We start from the raw sequence: 18,029 nt of genomic DNA, 5'->3' as shown, positions 1-18,029 counted from the left end.
AGAACCAATATTCAATAAGCTAAAATATTTTGAGCTTCCTCAGATTTTCTCTTTTTTTTTATTTTTTTGAGACAGTCTCACCCCGTTGCCCAGGCTGGAGTGCAATGGCACAATCTCGGCTCACTGCAACCTCCACCTCCCGGTTCAAGCTATTCTCCTGCCTCAGTCTCCTTAGTAGCTGGGATTACAGGTGTGCCCCCCCACAGCTGGCTAAGTTTTGTATTTTTAGTAGAGACGGGGTTTTGCCACGTTGGCCAGGCTGGTCTCGAGCTCCTGATCTCAGGCGATCCACCCACCTCGGCCTCTCAAAGTGCTAGGATTACAGGCGTCAGCCACCCTGCCCGCTTCTCCTTATTTTTCAAGAAATACCAGTCTGTTTCATTTGAGCTCCCTTAAAATTTAAGAAAATTAGCCATTTGTCATGTGGGAGTATTTTATCCATTTTGACTTGACTTTTTAAAAATTTTAATTTTAAAATTTTAACTGTATGTAAGCTTAAAATTTTGAATATTGTCAGGTTCAATTTGTGTTTTCAGAGGCCTCAGGGTTAAGTTTGCCTCCTTGAAGAAACAGACTGAAAACTGCAATACTGGCACTCTTATTTTTAATTTGTTAGGGTAGGTAGATTGTGTTTTTACCTGAATTTAAGCAATTTGTTAATCTCAATGAGTAATTTTAAAAGAGTTGCACATTTGAACTCTATTTTTGACTGTAGAGATAACCTAGTTTTATAAGCTATGAAAATCGAATTTTAATACCGTATATATTTATTTTTTGTGTTTTTTTTTCTTCCCTTCTTCGTTTTTTATGGTATTCATAGTTGATCCACCTGAAGAATTAGGAGCTAGTATTTCTGTCACATCAGATGAGCTAGAGAAATTGCTCTATAAACCACAAGCTGGTGAATGGGGTCAGAAATCAAGAGATGAAGAATGTGATAGAATTATCAGTGGTATAGATCAACTTTTGAATCTTGGTAAGTTTTTTTTTTTTTTTTTAGGATGAAAAGTTTTTTTTCATTTTTTTCATAAAGGTATTTAAAAATATAGCATAATTGAGGTTTCTGTTCTTTTCTACACTTTGTATTGGTTATCTTTCAATTTAGCCTGTAATGTTAAATGTAGCCATATCTTATGAATGATTTCTAGAGAAGTACCACTTAGAGGCAATGGATTTATCGATTAAAAACTCTCCTGTCTTCCCTAACAGATATAGCAGCAGCTTTTGCAGGCCCTGTTGATCTGTGTACATACCCGAAGTACTGTACTGTAGTAGCTTATCCAACTGATCTTTACACAATTCGAATGAGACTTGTTAATCGATTTTACAGGTTAGTAGAAACCTGCTTTCAAAATGTTTAAAAAGCTATATCTGGCAATATTGACCAGGGTAAACAAAGAAAGAGATAGTGGTAGAATTGGGGGCTGATTAGCATTTTCTGTTTCATTATTCTCTTTCATTGTCTGATGGTGTTAGATGCCTATGGGTAGGTGTGGGTAGGGCCAGGCAGAAGATTGACTACCATATTTCACCCTCGTTTTTTTTTCAGTGATTATTTCCATATCACTGAAATTTTACTTTTATTCCACTTATTTCAGTAAACTTTCACTGGTACTTTAGTAATGAGAATTTTTCTATCCTCATACATGATTGAAGACATAATTTGTTTTAAAATTAACAGCCACAATTGAAGAAACAGTTGTTTGTTTTTCTAATCAGGTAACCAAGCTGCAGAATCTTAAGGCCTCAGTAAATGTTGTGTCTTATTATTTGAACAATAAGACCTTCTATTTTAATTATTCTTGGTAAATAGTGGTTTTGTTTCTCCAGTGGTTTTCATTTGCCAAACTCATGACAGATGATTTAACAGGGTGGCTACTGCTCCCAGGGAATTCTGTCAGATGAATCCTCATTTCCAGTGCAGCAGCTGTTGGCAGTCTTTCATCAAAAGTCCGTCCATCAGGAGTTACCTATTGTGATTCGCCAAGTAGTTTTGCTTTGGCTACCAGAGCTTCGTTCTGTTGAATATGATATTGGTGAAATCTCTTGGATATTCTTTGTGTCATTTAAAAATAATTTTTGTAGGAGGCCAGGTGCATTGGCTTATGCCTGTAATCCCAGCACTTCATGAGGCCCAGGCAGGTAGATCACCTGAGGTCAGGAGTTTGAGACCAGCCTGGACAACATGGTGAAACCCCTTCTCTACTGAAAATACAAAAATAAGTCAGGCATGGTGGCACGTGCCTGTAATCCCAGGTACTTGGGAGGCTGAGGCAGGAGAATCGCTTGAACCCGAGAGGTGGAGGTTGCAGTGAGCTGAGATCACGCCACTGCACTCCAGCGTGGGTGGTGGAGTGAGACCCTGTCTGAGCAATAAAAAAAAAAAAAAATAAATATTTTTGTGGGAGCTAAATGTTAAGACCACATGGACACACAGAGGGGAACAACACACACTAGGGCCTTTTGGAGGGTGACAGGAAGGAGAGAATCAAGAAAAACAACTAATGGGTACTAGGCTTAATACTTGGGTGATGAAATAATCTGTACAACCAACCCCTGTGACACAAGTTTCCCTGTGTAACAATCCTGTACTTGTACCCCTGAACTTAAAAGTTAAAAAAAATATATTTCTTTAAGCAATGTTCTGAACAGGTGGTCTCTTCAGGCTTTACTTTTGTTGTGAAGTCTTTAACACAGTCCAAAAAGCAGGTTTCTCTAAGTTTATTGTAGGTCCCAAGAAATTCCTTAAAGTGTTCTGAGTAGATTCTGTTATTTATACAGTCATATATTTCCGGCCTTTCTGCTCTGGAAAAATAGTTGTTCAACCTATCCTTGAGTGTCTCCAGTAAGGCCTGATATCTTATTTAAGCACAAGCTCTTACAGCCGACATCAGTAGGAGACTGAGAGTTGTGGGGCTGGACAGGCCTAGCTGGAGAAGGGGGAGGGTCCGAGTCAGGGCCTCAACCCTCAATGTTTAGTAATCTGTTTTTCTTAGAAATTTTGTTAAGTTGTTAGATACTGTATTTTTTTCTCTTTGTGTGTTTAAATTTATATTTAACTACTTTTAAAAATAATATTTATATAGTTAATACTTGGTCTTTTTGGCCTTTGGAAGATTAATTTCCCAGAGGCACTGACTTTTTATCTTTGGCTTCTAGAGCACTGGTAAGTATAAAATTTCCTATTCTTAATGATTTTTACAGCAGTTGATTGTATTTTAACTTTTATAATTCAACTACTTTAAGAAATTATAAAAAGTCACCTTGAGTCCACATTATCGATGTAATTTATCTCTGTAATTTAACACTGGAATGTGCATTCCAATCAGAAACCACTTGATTGTTTACAGTGAGACTGAAGCTCTTAGTTTTTGTTTGTTTTTGAGATAGAGTCTTGCTCTGTCACCCAGGCTGGAGTGCAGTGGCGTGATGATAGCTCACTGTAGCCTCGACCTGCCAGGCTCAAGCAATCCTCCCACCTCAGCCTCTTGAATAGCTGGGGCTACAGGTGCGCACCAGTATGCCTGGCTAATTTTTTAATTTTTATTTTTGGTAAAGATGGGGTTTTGCCATGTTGTCCAGGCTGATCTTGAACCCCTGGGCTCATGCTGTCCTCCTGCCCTGGCCTCCCAAAGTGTTGGGATTATAGGTGTAATCCCAGCTTGCTGGGCCAGCTTTTAGGGTTGATGATATTTAACATATTTTCTTGAGATTCAACAATTTTAAAAGGTACCTATACGCAATATGAAAAGGGAAGGTAGTTTTGTTGGTTTTCTGTATGCGATTAAGTAATTTGTTAAGATTTTGTCCTCTTCAGTTCAATATAATTGCTTCGGTGTCCAGTGTATTGCCTAGGACTGTGATCAAGTTGAGAGCATTAGAAGGTTATTCATTATAACTTTGCACTTATGGTTTAATTATTATTTCACAGTTGTTTGATTCACATGCTGCATTTTTTTACTTCGTTTCTGTCTTCTCATTTTCTAAGCCCTAAATTGTCTACTTTATTTTGAAGGAGGCTGTCTGCGTTAGTTTGGGAAGTCAGATATATAGAACATAATGCCAGAACATTTAACGAACCTGAGAGTGTAATTGCAAGATCAGCTAAAAAGATAACTGACCAACTTTTAAAATTTATCAAGTAAGTAATTTCGTAGATGTTGTGTAAAAGTGACTGCATATTGTGCTATTAACAATCATTTAGTTTTGCCGGGCTTGGTGGCTCATGCCTGTTAATCCCAGCACTTTGGGAGGCCAAGGCCGTCAGATCACTTGCGGTCAGGCATTTGAGACCAGTCTAGACAACATGGTGAAACCCCGTCTCTACTAAAAAAATACAGAAATTAGCCGGGCGTGGTGGCAGGTGGCTGAGGCGGGAGAATTGCTTGAACCCAGGAGGTGGTGGTTATAGTGAGCCCAGATCATGCCATTGCACTCCAGCCTGAGTGACAAGAGCAAAACTCTGTCTCCAGAAAAAAAAAAGGAAAAAAAAATCATCTAGTTTTATTTTTTACTCAGAACTATCCTCTTTTAATGCTGTACTTTAGATGACATTTCTTTACATACATAATTTCAGTAAAAGTCTGAAAAACTGAATAATTCAGTTTTTCAACTTTTTAAAATTTTGAAATAATTTTATACTCCAGAAAGTTGCCATTTGCCTTTTATCTAGTCTCCCCTTAGGTTAACATTTTACATAACTACGGTATACTTAAGAAATGTTAAAAAAAAAAAAAATCTTGGTACCATGCTATTGACAGAAAGTGTAGAATTTATTTGGATTTCACTAGTTTTTACACCCTTTTATGTTTCAGAATCTAATCCAGAATCCCCATCAAATTTAGCGTTTTGTTTTCTTAGTCTCCTTCAATTTTTTCTTGTCTTTATCACCTCATCATTTTTATGAATGTTACTTATTTTATAGAGTATAGTTATGTTACTTATTTTATAGAGTATACTTAATTGGAGTTTGGTATTTTCTCATGATTATGTTGAGTTTTAATCTGTTTCAGATTATGTCCTGTGAAAATGTTTGTTTACGTGTGAATATTCTATAGATTTTCTTAAATTCAGAAGTCAATTCGGAATCCAAGAATGTAAACTGACTTGGAAATTCAGACCCAGGTTCTAGTCTGCTCTATTCTAGTGAGCATTCTTAATTTAGAAACAGTGCCATCATTTTCAGCATCTAGCTGAAAACTGGGGAGTAACTGATTGCTTGTCAGCTTTCCTGGGTTGACTCTGTCCTAAGTCTTGGGGACTCATACTTAAGTTACCTCCTCCCCAGAATCACCTTCTTGTTCTTACTTCAGGAAAATTATATACCCATTTTTGTCTCCTTTATGCTTAGATATCTGTATTTTAGCATTCTTTTTTTCCTACTGTGTGTACAATAAGATACTATTTGCTTTAATTTCAATTCCTTTTTCCCACACACACACACACATATATATATATATGTGTGTGTGTGTGTGTGTGTGTGTGTGTGAAAAAGGAATTGAAATATATATATATATATATATATATATATATTTTTTTTTTACCTTAAATCAACTGTTTTCCTGGTACTTATTGTGTGAATACTGCTATTGATGATACTTAGAAAAACTCATCCATGTAGTCATCCAATTGAGGCCATACATATATTATTTCTGGATTACCTGCTTAATTTGGATACATACTTAACGGAAAACAAGAAAAACCTTCAAGATGCTAAATTAGGATTTAAGATGGCTAGTTATGTTCACAAAGGGTTGGGGGAAAACCTGATATTCCTCTGTTTGAAATTAGGCATGTATAGGTTGGTGCACTGTTTATATTTTAATGTATAGTTTGAATCCTTGCCAACAAGTCACTAAATCTGCATACTATTAAAGTGAAAATTTGTTTTTTAGGAATCAACACTGTACAAATATCTCAGAACTTTCTAACACATCTGAAAATGATGAACAAAATGCTGAGGATTTGGTATGAAGTTTGTTGATTTTATAATGGTTTTTGTTAATTTCAAATGGTATTTTTAAAAAGTGAAGAAGAAAATGTTGGCTTTCTAGTACCAACTCTTGCAGTAGTCCAATGAACAAATAGGGCATTTGATAAAAATATATTTTTGAATTTTCTAGATGATTTATGAGGTAATTTGTTTTAGCTAATATCAAAATATATCTAAGTGAATAACTTTAGGTGTGGAATATATTTTCTTGCTATATTTTAGCTAGTGAAAGGTGTATTATATAAAGTACCTTGGAGGCTGGGCACAGTGGCTCACACCTGTAATTCCAGTGCTTTAGCAGGCTGAGATGGGAAGATCGCTTGTGCTAGGAGTTTGAGACCCTGTCTCTACAATAAATAAAAAAGTTAGATGGGGGTGGTAGTGCATGCCTGTACTATAGAACACAAAATCCAGAAACTATAGGAATCTGTATGTTTCTGGGGATTTGTGGATAGAGGTAAAACACAAGTTTTCTATTTAGGAAATGCATGAAGCGTCTTTTTATAGCTGTAATTTCAAATTTTAGAATTAGTTCATGTTCTTAGGGAATGAAAAAGGATTATTAAGAATGATTGTTTTTTTTTTTTCAAGCCTGGGTGCCACAAAGATCATCTGGTAGTCTTTCTTTGGAGATTTTGTTAATAACATGTTATAACTCTGGTAATACCAAATGTCTTTGATGTGTTATTTATTAAGATTATATTGTTATTTTCTAATGAGACTCTAAATACTTAAGGTGCTCTGATTTTATTCCTAGGATGATAGTGATCTTCCTAAAACATCTTCTGGAAGAAGGAGAGTAAGTTACTCTGCACGGTTGACTTTTGTAGTTTCTTTTTCTTTGTTTTAAAATCAATTCAGGATTTTAGTTTTTGTCTTTGAAAAGTTGTATCAATGTAGATACTGAATATTTTATTAGCAAAATGTAGATACTGAATATTTTATTAGCAAAATGGGAGAAATTACTGGAAAGGTTTAGTGGGAGAGTTGGAATTTGTACTGTATTATCAGAGTGAGATGGAGTAAGAAGAGGCCATTCAAAAAATAGAGGCTACCACAGGAAAGACAAAAAAAGTAGAGAAGTATGGCATGGCATGTCCATAAGACTGTTAAGGACTGGTGTAGAGGTTGGATGTTGAAGTGACCAAAGTGGCTGTGGCTGTTTCTGGCTGTTATGATTGGGGTAGATTATGGTGATATTGAAATCCAAGGATTTCATTTAAAGTAGAGAATCAATTGAACAGCCAAAATAGATAACACAATTTGAAGGATAAGAAGGTGTGTATTAAAGGAGATGAATTAGGAGTTTATTCCAAGAATATAGGGTGAAGGATGGGTACCTAGTCAAGGATATTTGCTTGGAATGGAGAGGAAAGGAAAATTATGAGACCTTTTTAGGGAAAACTAACTAGGATTTGGTGACTGAACTTTTTTTTAAAAATGGAGATATGTTGGGATGATGAGGTTGAGGGGTAAGGAGAAGGGTCTATGGAACTAAGTTTATGAAAGTGGGTAATCATAATGGGGTATCATCAGCAGGCTTTGAAGTTCAAATATAGAGTAATTAAAATTAAAGGTTATTAATATGAAAATGCTTAAGACATTTTAGCCTAGATCATTTTAAATTTCCTCCAAATGCTCCTTAAATTTAAGCTTTTTATGAAATATTAATTTATACCATGTGCTTGCCTTCCAGAACACTGAAAAGTTAGAACTAAAATACTCTAATTTGATTAGTCATTTTCATTTAATTTTATTTCTAGACTCCCAAGTGTTTAGTATTTGTATTTATTTGCAATGTCTGCTGCAGCAAATGACAAATTTAGTTGCTTAAATAATAAAAATGTATTACCTGATAGTTCTGTAGTAGAAGTTTTCATGGGTCTCTAGGTCAGAATCATGGTCTTGGTGTGGCTAGAAGCTCCAAGGAGAGTTATTTGCATTTTCCAGCTTCTAGTGGGTGTCCTCACCTTGGCTCCAGGTCCCCTTGTTCCATCTTTCAAGCCAGCAACGTAGCATTTTTCAGTCTTTCTCTGACTCTGACCTTTCTGCCTCCCTCTTATAGTAACTTTTGTGGCTATACTGGGTCCAAGCAGTCAATTCAAGATAATCTTTAATCTCAGGGTCTATACCCTTAATGCAAAATACCTTTTCTCATGTAAGGTAACATAGTCATAGGTTATGAGGATTATGATGTGGACGTCTTTGGTGGGGCCATTATTCTGCCTATCATATTATCAGATATGCTTCATATTCTGCGAAAACAAATATAAACCTGGGAGGTGAGAGGTCATGGAATAGCCTTTCACTAGATAATGTGCTCTCATTAGAGTATGCTTTTCGTAGCTAACTTTGTAATATTTCTGAAATTGGTTAAGTTATATCAAAATGTGTTACATGCATAGTTTAAAAATTTCATTTCTGGAAAAATGTGTTGAGAGCAACATATATGACATTGTGTTTTTATAGAAGACAGTAGATCAGCTACATTTTTACCACAGTCTTACACCAATAGTGTGATTTTTCTTAAGACTGTGAATGTATTTTTAGGTCCATGATGGGAAAAAAAGCATCAGAGCTACGAACTATGTTGAAAGCAACTGGAAGAAACAGTGTAAGGAACTAGTGAACTTAATTTTTCAGTGTGAAGATTCTGAACCATTTAGACAACCTGTTGATTTGGTTGAATATCCAGTAAGTTTCCATTGTTTAAATGTTTGGGGCTTTTCTTGTTTTGCAGTGAGGAAATTGGGGTAGAGTTATTAAACTTTAAAGAGAAAGATACCTAGGCTTTATGTTAACTTTTTTGCTCCTATCACTAAGTTAGTGGTAGAAGTATTGTTTTTACATAGTTTTCTTCAATTTATAGACACCCTTGTAAACTCATTTAAGAATTTAGACTTAGATAACCACTATTACATAACAATGGGATGGATCTACTTAGATTTCTATCTAAGTAGGCCCAGCACTAGGAGAACTATGAATTGGATAAATGTGTCTGCACTCTTTAAAAAGGGAAATTGAAAGATGACTTTATAAAAAAAGTTGGATTATAACAGCACAGAGTGACTGTAGGATGCTTGGAGTATATACAGCAGGAAATAAAACCATCCCATGTGTCACTAACAATAAATAGACATTAACATTTTGGTATATTTCTTTCTATCTTTTCTTTGTTTTTATACCTCTTTTTAAACATTAGTAATGAATTTTAAGAGTCCTCTAACCTTTTCCTCTCTTCCATCATTTCAAATTTTTTAGAGATCTGATGCATTTACATTTCTAAAAGCAAGAAATGAATCTATGAATTAAATATTGTTTTTAAAACCTAGGACTACAGAGATATTATAGATACCCCAATGGATTTTGGAACAGTAAGGGAAACTCTAGATGCGGGAAATTATGACAGCCCTTTGGAGTTTTGCAAAGACATCCGGTTGATATTTAGCAATGCAAAAGCATATACACCAAACAAAAGATCAAAGGTAATTTTTTATGTGGTTTATTGAAAAAAAAAAAACAGCTTGATCTGTGTAGATAATTTTCCAGTGTAATAGTAATTTTTTCCACTGTAATTTTCCACTGTGTAGTAGAGGTTAGAACATTAAAGATAAGTGAATAAATTAAGACTATTATAAAGAAAAGAGCTTCTGCTACTGCTCAGATATCTTCAGTTTTTGCCTTTCATCAGTTGATGTTTATCATAATCTCCTTAAATTTTATAAGCAAGTGGGGATTAATGGGAGTAGGCATCAACAGAAAGTGAACAAATTTGATACACAGAGTAAGAGCCTCTGTGTTTTGTATGTATAAGGATCTTAAGTGGATTGGAAACATAGATCGAGACTGTAAGAATATTAAAAGTAAAAAGGAAAATCTGATCGTGAGACTGCTGACAGCATAAGAACATTTGGATTTGAAGAAGCAACACGTGAGCTATCTGATTAAGACCACAAATAACGTTACAGAGTCAATGCTTGATGTGTTAGAAGCTAATATTATGACACAGGGTTTTTCTTTTTCTTTTTTTTTTTTTTCTTCTAGCCTACTCAAGTGAAGTGGTGACACTGGGTTTTTGAGAATAAGCTTTATATTGAAAGTTGACTCCTAAGGAGACAGGAGTGAATTTCAAATCTGACTCCGGTGCTGGCTTTAAAGCAGTATTTTTATTTTTTATTTTTTTTAAAGAAAAGGTTCAGGGCATGGATTCTGAGATTAGTAGGTGATTAGTGGAAGGAAAGGAGAGGTCTGGAAAGTCTTTGGGCGTGTATAGTTATTTCTTTATGTTATCTGATGGGTTGCATGTGCAAATTTGGGGGAAGTTAGTGTGAAACATGCTGGAAATTCAGGCTCTGAAGTCAGCAGGCTCATTCTTTGCAGACTCCACTTGGCCATACTGGTTTTAACCAGTTTCAGCCAGTTCTTCTTATCTCATAAGCAGAGGGAGTTTCAGTGTTTTAGTAGGTTGGGTTTCTTTCTTTCTTTTTTTTTGTCATTTTGTAAACTTAAGAATTTTTGTTAGTTAATTGATTTCTTTAACTCTTTGGGGCACAACAGTTTCAGTAGAATGTTACTAAAGTTTTGTTAACATGTTATACATTGGGTAACTTTTCAAAACTTGATGAGGCCTGTAATCCCTGGAATTTGGGAGGCCAAGGTAGGCAGATCCCTTGAGGTCAGGAGTTCGAGACCAGCCTGGTCAACATGGTGAGCCCCCTTCTCTACTATAGATAAAAAAATTAGCCCGTGTTGGCGCTTGCCTGTAATCCCACCTACAGGCACGAGGCATGAGAACCGCTTGAAATGAGGCATGAGAGCCACTTGAACCTGGGAGGGCAGAGGTTGCGGTGAGCCGAGATCACGCCACTGCACTCTAGCCTGGGCAACAGAGCAAGACTCCAGGTAGCTCATGTGTTGAATAATGGTAAAAAGTCATATTTAAAGTAAAACACTTGTTTGATCTTACAACATTTTTTGGTGTCTACAATCAGTGACATTAACTGTTTTGCTTTAACTGCATTTCCCCGTCATTACTTAATATTAGACTCCTCCTGCATTACTGCCTCTAGTCTCAATTTGAGAACTCTTTGTTGGATTCAGGATCCACACTGCTTGCTGGATCAGTTTAACGTTTAAGGCTAACGTTTTTCCAAGCTTGGGTTTTTGTCAAAGTCACCATTTGTAAGACTGTTTGTTTTCAGAGACAAAATAAATTTCATTCAAGTCTTCCCTGCGCCCCTCAAATACATGTTTGAGGACACATACCATACAATTCACCATTGAAAGCTTATAGTTCAGTGGTTTTTGGTATAGTACATTGTCAGTTGTTCAAAACTATGGTTAACTATATATAACATAACATTTGCCATTTTAGCCATTTTTATGAGTACAATTCAGTGGCATCGTTTATAATCTTTCTAAAACTTTTTCATCATTCCAGACAGAAGCTCTGTAACCATAAGCAGTAATTTCCTCTCACCCCCGGTCCTTGGAAACCTCTATCTTTCTATGTCTGAATTTGCCTGTCCTAGATAATTTCATATAAAAATTGAGATCTTACCATATTTGTCCTTTTGTGTCCAGCTTATTTATTTCACTTAGTGTAATGCCTTAAAGGCTTATATGCATATTGTAGCATGTATCAGAACTTTATTCCATTTTATGGCTGAATAGTATTAAAGTGTGTGGGTATACCATATCTTACTCATTCATCTGTCGATGGCCAGCTGGGCTGTTTCCACTTCTTGACCATTACGAGTAATGCTGCAGCAAATTTTGGAATACACATATCTCTCAGAAACCTTGCTCAATTCCCTTGGGTATAGACCTAAGGGTAGAATTGCTGGGTCATGGGATAATTCATGTTTACCTTTCCAGGAACCACTGCACTGTTTTCCATATTGGCTGCACCTTTTTACATTCCCGCTGGCAATGTATAAAGGCCACAGTTTGTTCACATCCTTGCCAACACTTGTTGTTTTTGGAGCTTTGTGTGTGTGTGTCTCTTTTTTTTTTTTTGAGCCTGTCTCACTCTGTTGCCCAGGCTGGAGAGCAGTGGTGAGATCTTGGCTCACTGCAACCTCCAACTCCTGAGCAATTTGCCTGCTTCAGCCTCCCGGGTAGCTGGGACTACAGGCTTGTGCCACCATGCCCGGCTAATTATTGTATTTTTAATAGAGATGGGGTTTCACCATATTGGCCAACCTAGTCTTGAACCCTTGACCTCAAGTGATCTGCCTGCCTCGGCCTCCCAAAGTACTGGGATTATAGGCGTAAGCCACTGTGCCTGGCAGAATAAAATTTATATATATGAAATACTGAAAATAACTGTCAAAGATTATTTCAGATTAAGTATAACAAATTTCACATTCATTTGTGAGCATATATATATGTATATGAGAAGCATGTAAGAAATTCGTATATCTCACATACTTTTTAAAAAAGTTTTCTGGTATTGGAGTGTCTTCGCCATCCACTGCCATGCACAAGACTTATATTTAAGTTTTGAGCATTAGACTTTTGCACTTATTTTCAGGAAAGGTTGAGGAGGATAGAGTAGTTCTGTACATACATAGCTGTATCCAAAAGTATTTAAGATTTGATGTTATTTAATGGTAAACATTGTTAAAACAGAAATCTTTCATATGCATTAACGTTCTAGGTTATACTTTCTACTACTGGATGCAAGGTATTTTTGTTTCAGTTTTAGAGTTAGGTGGCATTGAAAACAGATTGCAGATAAAGACTGGTATATAAAAGTGCTTGTCCCTTGCCCCAAAGAGACACAGCACTTTTGTAGCCTAAATAGCAGCCTTAAAACCAATCAACTTCCCATCTAACTTTGGGAGAAGGGTATATTTTGGGGTTTGTACATACAGATGTTAGAATAGGCAAAAACAGTTGAGATTCACTGACATATAGACACAAGTCCTGAATGTAGATGCTTGACTTCAAACTACTTTCTTATCATCTGAGAGGTATGTATTTGATACTTCTTCCTTCCAGATGTTATTAAAGGAAGGGGGTTGGAAACAGAAGAAATGGTGATAGCCATTACCTATAAGCAGTGATATAATATATTGCAAGGGATCTCAATGATTACAATTATTTCTTAAGTACTTTTAAGGCTATTTTGTAATTCTACTTTGTTTTTATATCCTTGCAGATTTATAGTATGACCTTGAGATTATCTGCCTTATTTGAAGAAAAAATGAAGAAAATCTCTTCTGATTTTAAAATTGGTCAAAAATTCAATGAAAAACTTCGAAGAAGCCAGAGGTTCAAGCAACGGCAAAATTGTAAAGGTGACAGTCAGCCTAACAAAAGTATCAGGTAAATTGGTTATGGCAATCTTGCTTCATTTATTTATTTAATTTTGGAGACAGAGTCTCACTGTGTCACCCAGGCTGGAGTGCAGTGGCATGATCTCTGCTTACCACAACCTCTGCCTCCTGGGTTCAAGTGATTTTCCTGCCTCAGCCTCCCAAGTAGCTGGGACTACAGGTGCACACCATCACATCTGGCTAATTTTCATATGTTTAGAAGAGACAGGGTTTCACCATGTTGGCCAGGCTGATCTCGAACTCCTGACCGCAGGTGATCTACCCACCTTGGCCTCCCACAATGTTGGGATTACAGGTGTGAGCCACCACGCCCAGCCTATTTATTTCTTTTAAAAATTTTTATTTATTTTTGGAGACGGAGTCTCTCTCTGTTACCTAGGCTGGAGTGCAGTGGCGTGATCTTGGCTGACTGCAACCTCTGCCTCCCGGGTCAAGCAGTTCTCCTGCCTCAGCCTCCTGAGTTGTTGGGACTACAGGTACACGCTGCCATGCCTGGCTAACTTTTTGTATTTTAGTAGAGATGGGGTTTCACCGTGTTGCTCAGGCTGGTTTCGAACTCCTGAGCTCAGGCAATCTGCCTGCCTCAGCCTCCTAAAGTGCTAGGATTGCAGGTGTGAGCCACTGTGCTCGGCCCTATTTATTTTTTGAGACAGGGTTTCACTGTGTTGCCCAGGCTGGGGTCTAGTGATATGATCATGACCACTGCAGCTGCAACTCTGTGGTCTCAAGCAGTCCCGCTCAGCTCACCTCAGCTTCCCGAGTAGCTGGGATAACAGGGGTGTGTCACCAAGCCTGGCTGGTCTCAAGCAGTCCCTCTCACCTCAGCTTCCCGAGTAGTTGGGATAACAGGGGTGTGTCACCAAGCCTGGCTGGTCTCAAGCAGTCCCTCTCACCTCAGCTTCCCGAGTGGCTGGGATAACAGGGGTGTGTCACCAAGCCTGGCTAATTTTTAAAAATTATTTTTTGTATAGATGGGGTCTTGCTATGGTGCCCACGCTGGTCTTGAACTCCTGGGATCAAGATCCTCCCACCTTGGCCTCCCAATATGTTGGGATTGCAGGCGTGAGCCACTGCGCCCAGCCTGTATGCATTTTTTTTAAAATTTAAGACTGTGTTATTTAATCTTTAGAGTACTGTACATTCTGAAAAGACTAGTCATGGTTTTATAGCTTGAAAGCATTTCTGTGAATATAGAGCTGTTGTATTGGTTTGTAATTCTATAAATATGTAAAATTATAGATTTTTTTCAAGTCCTATTAAGGATTATTTAAAGTATCATTTGTATTTTGCATAAGAATTGGCTTTTTAATGTAGAGCCGGAGTCCCCAACACCTGCTCCCCGTGTAGACTGGGCCACACGGTAGGATGTGATTGGCTGGCAAACAAGCATTACCACCTGAGTTCTGTCTGCTCTCAGATCCGTGGGGGCATTATATTTTCATAGGAGCAGGAACCTTGTTGTAACTGTGCATGTGAGGGATCCAGGTTGTGTGCTCCTTATGAGGATCTAATGCCTGATGATCTGAGGTGGAACAGTTTCATCTTGAACTCTGCCCACTCACTGGCCCCAGTCCCAGTCCGTGGAAAAACTGTCTTCCGCAAAACCGGTCCCTGGTGCCAGAAAGGTTGGGGACTGCTATGTATAGAATAATGTGATTTTTATGTACGGTCTTTTGAGCATTTGATTGTGTAAGGGAAAATGTACCCTTGATATAATGTACCTCAGTATTACTGAGGATTATTTGTAAAGAAATGTAAAATGAAGGATTTATTAACTTTCTCAGTAATTGTATATTAATTTACACTCTATATTCTTTGACTATGTAGTTTAGATTAATATCACATTTATAGGTACTTTATGTTGTTACAGTATAAAAATTGAGTTGTGCAATGTTTAGTTTGTTTCCATTTATATTTTCAACTGTGCAGTATATCCCTTGATGGGATTTCCTTGTGGTTGCTCTGGGGACTACACTATGCATCTCAATCTACTGCAAACAATCGATTTTATATTAATACTATTTTTATTACACTACATATAGGAACTTGGCTCTAGTATAGCTTCCTTCCATCCCCTTCCTAGGTGGTGGTGGTATCAGATCACTTTTTTTTTTTTTGAGATGGAGTTTTGCTCTTGTTGCCCAGGCTGGAGTGTAGGTGGCACGATCTCGGTTCACTGCAACCTCCGCCTCCCAGGTTCAAGCGATTCTTCTGCCTCAGCCTCCTGAGTAGCTGGGATTACAGGCACCCGCCACCATGCCCAGCTGATTTTTTGTAGTTTTAGTAGAGACGGGGTTTCACCATGTTGGCCAGGCTTGTCTCAAACTCCTGACCTCAGATGACCCACCCGCCTCGGGCTTCCAAAGTGCTGGGATTACATGCGTAAGCCACTGTGCCCGGCCTTATATTTACTTTTGTTCTCTCCCTCGATTATTAACGGCATTTAAAATTTTTGATATTACAGGCTTGCGTTTTATTATATAGACAATTACTGCTTTAAAGAATTGTGATTAACTTTAAGCTTCAATGTCTAGATACCACTTAAAAGGCTCTTTTGCTTTTGTTTTAAGAAACAGGGTCGGCCGGGCGCGGTGGCTCATGCTTGTAATCCCAGCACTTTGGGAGGCCGAGGTGGGTGGATCACGAGGTCAGGAGATCGAGACCATCCTGGCTAACATGGTGAAATCTTGTCTCTACTAAAAAATACAAAAAATTAGCCGGGCCTGGTGGTGGGCACCTGTAGTCCCAGCTACTCAGGAGGCTGAGGCAGGAGAATGGCGTGAACTCGGGAGGCAGAGCTTGCAGTGATGAGCAGAGACTCTGTCTCAAAAAAAAAGAAACAGGGTCTCTCGCTGTTGCCCAGGCTGGAGTGCATGGTGTGATCATAATGTCATCGTAATGTCAAGCTCCTGGGCTAAAACAAGTCTCCTGAGTAGCTGCAATCATAGGTGTACACAACTATGCCCAGCTGATTTTTAAATTTTTTGTAGGCATGGGGTCATGCTATGTTGCCCAGGCTAGTGTTTGAACTCCTGGCTTCAATTTATCCACCTGCCTTGGCCTCCTAAAGTGCTGGGATTACAGGCATGTTCGGCCATTTCTTATTGTTTTAAAGGAAAATAGGATTATCTCAATATTCATTCACCCAGATTTCTCACATGCCTTAAACTTCCATTCTCCTTTCTCATAATTCCTGGGCTAGTGGCCAACCATGGTGAATGGGTGCAGTTAGATGTAAATAGTCTGGTCTTGGGACAAAAACCATTTTGTTCTGATGCCTTTTTTTTTTTTAACTTTTCCCGTTTAGGTTTTGTTGATTTCTCCTCTTAACCATATTCTGTCTTTAGGGACACAGAAATAAGAGAGGAGAATGTTGGGTCCTGTTGAGGCTTACATTGGTAGTATGAATGAATGCCTATATTACGTAAATGTTGGTTCCTCTTAGCATTTAATCCAAAGAATGTAAGGTATTCAAATAATTTTCTGTAACTCTTACTTGGAACATTGATTCATTACTCCAAATTCGAATAACAGTGTGTTAAATTTAGAGTTAGGAAATACTACTACTAATCAGTGCCAGAATAAAATGTTAATAGTGAATATTTTAATGTTTTGATCATAAAATTACTCTCAGTTTAAGAAATATGATATACTTCTATTTAGTCATTCTCTGTGAACCAGTTATCTTTGTATTTTGTTAAATACTGTTTCCTTTGTTCATATGTTTGGCCAGAAACCTCAAGCAGAAGAGGTTAAAATCTCAGACAAAAATAATTCCTGAGCTGGTAGGTTCTCCTACCCAGTCTACCTCAAGTAGGACAGCTTATCTTGGAACCCACAAGACAAGTGCTGGTGTCTCTTCAGGTGTTACTTCTGGTGACTCTTCAGATTCAGCAGAATCATCAGAAAGGAGGAGAAGAAATAGACCTGTAACAAATGGTTCTACATTATCTGGTGAGAAGTGAAATATTATGTTATTTCGTTGCTGAGCACCCAAGTGTGTAACACTGGCCGTTACTAGAGGTTTAGAGGAAAATATAAAGATGTGGCTTGACACTGAAAGAACTTACGGTTTAATGGAAGAGATAAACGTAATAAACATGGAACAATTTGATTATATTCCATAAGTGCCGTGCTTTGTGAATGGTACATTTATATTGAATTTTCAATTACGTGATACATAGATTCTTCACACTTGGTGTGCAGCATTTGAAGTTTTTGTATCTTTTTAATTTAAAAATTAAGAAGTACTGATAATCATGTAAGTTCAAAGCTGATGACCTAGTAAATTCTAAACTGTTCATGTTGTTGCCATCTGGTAGCATAACTAGCTGATGCTAACTTTGTTAACGTTGTACAAATGAGGCTGTGGTGTGTATCTACTTCTGTATTGCTCTGAGTGGTTTTGCTGAATTATGACGGTAGCATACTATTTACTATTATAATTGAATCATTTATACATATCTTCTATTACCTAGTATTTCAATAAATAGTATTGACAGCATTGAAAAACATGCATACAGATAAAAGCTTGGAATGGAAGTGGACTGTGATAAAATGTGGAGAAAGACAAGCAAGTTCATGTGTGTCACATTAGAACTGTACAGTGTTTTAAGGGATACATTCATAGCATGGAATGTCCAATCAGAGTATGCTGGAGTAATTGAAAATGGCACTAGTGATAAGTGGACACA

At 37.4% G+C, this 18,029-nt stretch overlaps 1 protein-coding gene across 5 annotated transcripts in view; it reads left to right on the top strand.

The window, feature by feature from the left end:
* The window catches only part of BRWD1 (bromodomain and WD repeat domain containing 1), a 131,002-nt gene that overhangs the window by 96,308 nt on the left and 16,665 nt on the right, over nt 1–18,029 (top strand). For all 5 annotated transcript variants that reach the window (XM_054468759.2, XM_054468760.2, XM_054468761.2 and 2 more), the window contains 9 exons: nt 821–976; nt 1,210–1,330; nt 4,016–4,141; nt 5,895–5,967; nt 6,750–6,791; nt 8,543–8,686; nt 9,325–9,477; nt 13,158–13,324; nt 17,069–17,289. In XM_054468759.2, the coding sequence (XP_054324734.2) occupies nt 821–976; nt 1,210–1,330; nt 4,016–4,141; nt 5,895–5,967; nt 6,750–6,791; nt 8,543–8,686; nt 9,325–9,477; nt 13,158–13,324; nt 17,069–17,289 (1,203 nt within the window). The remainder of the gene's footprint in view (nt 1–820; nt 977–1,209; nt 1,331–4,015; nt 4,142–5,894; nt 5,968–6,749; nt 6,792–8,542; nt 8,687–9,324; nt 9,478–13,157; nt 13,325–17,068; nt 17,290–18,029) is intronic.

This window comes from Pongo pygmaeus, chromosome 22 (assembly GCF_028885625.2).
Source record: "Pongo pygmaeus isolate AG05252 chromosome 22, NHGRI_mPonPyg2-v2.0_pri, whole genome shotgun sequence".
Lineage (NCBI taxonomy): Eukaryota > Metazoa > Chordata > Mammalia > Primates > Hominidae > Pongo > Pongo pygmaeus.
This window is presented reverse-complemented; position numbering and strand designations above follow the sequence as displayed.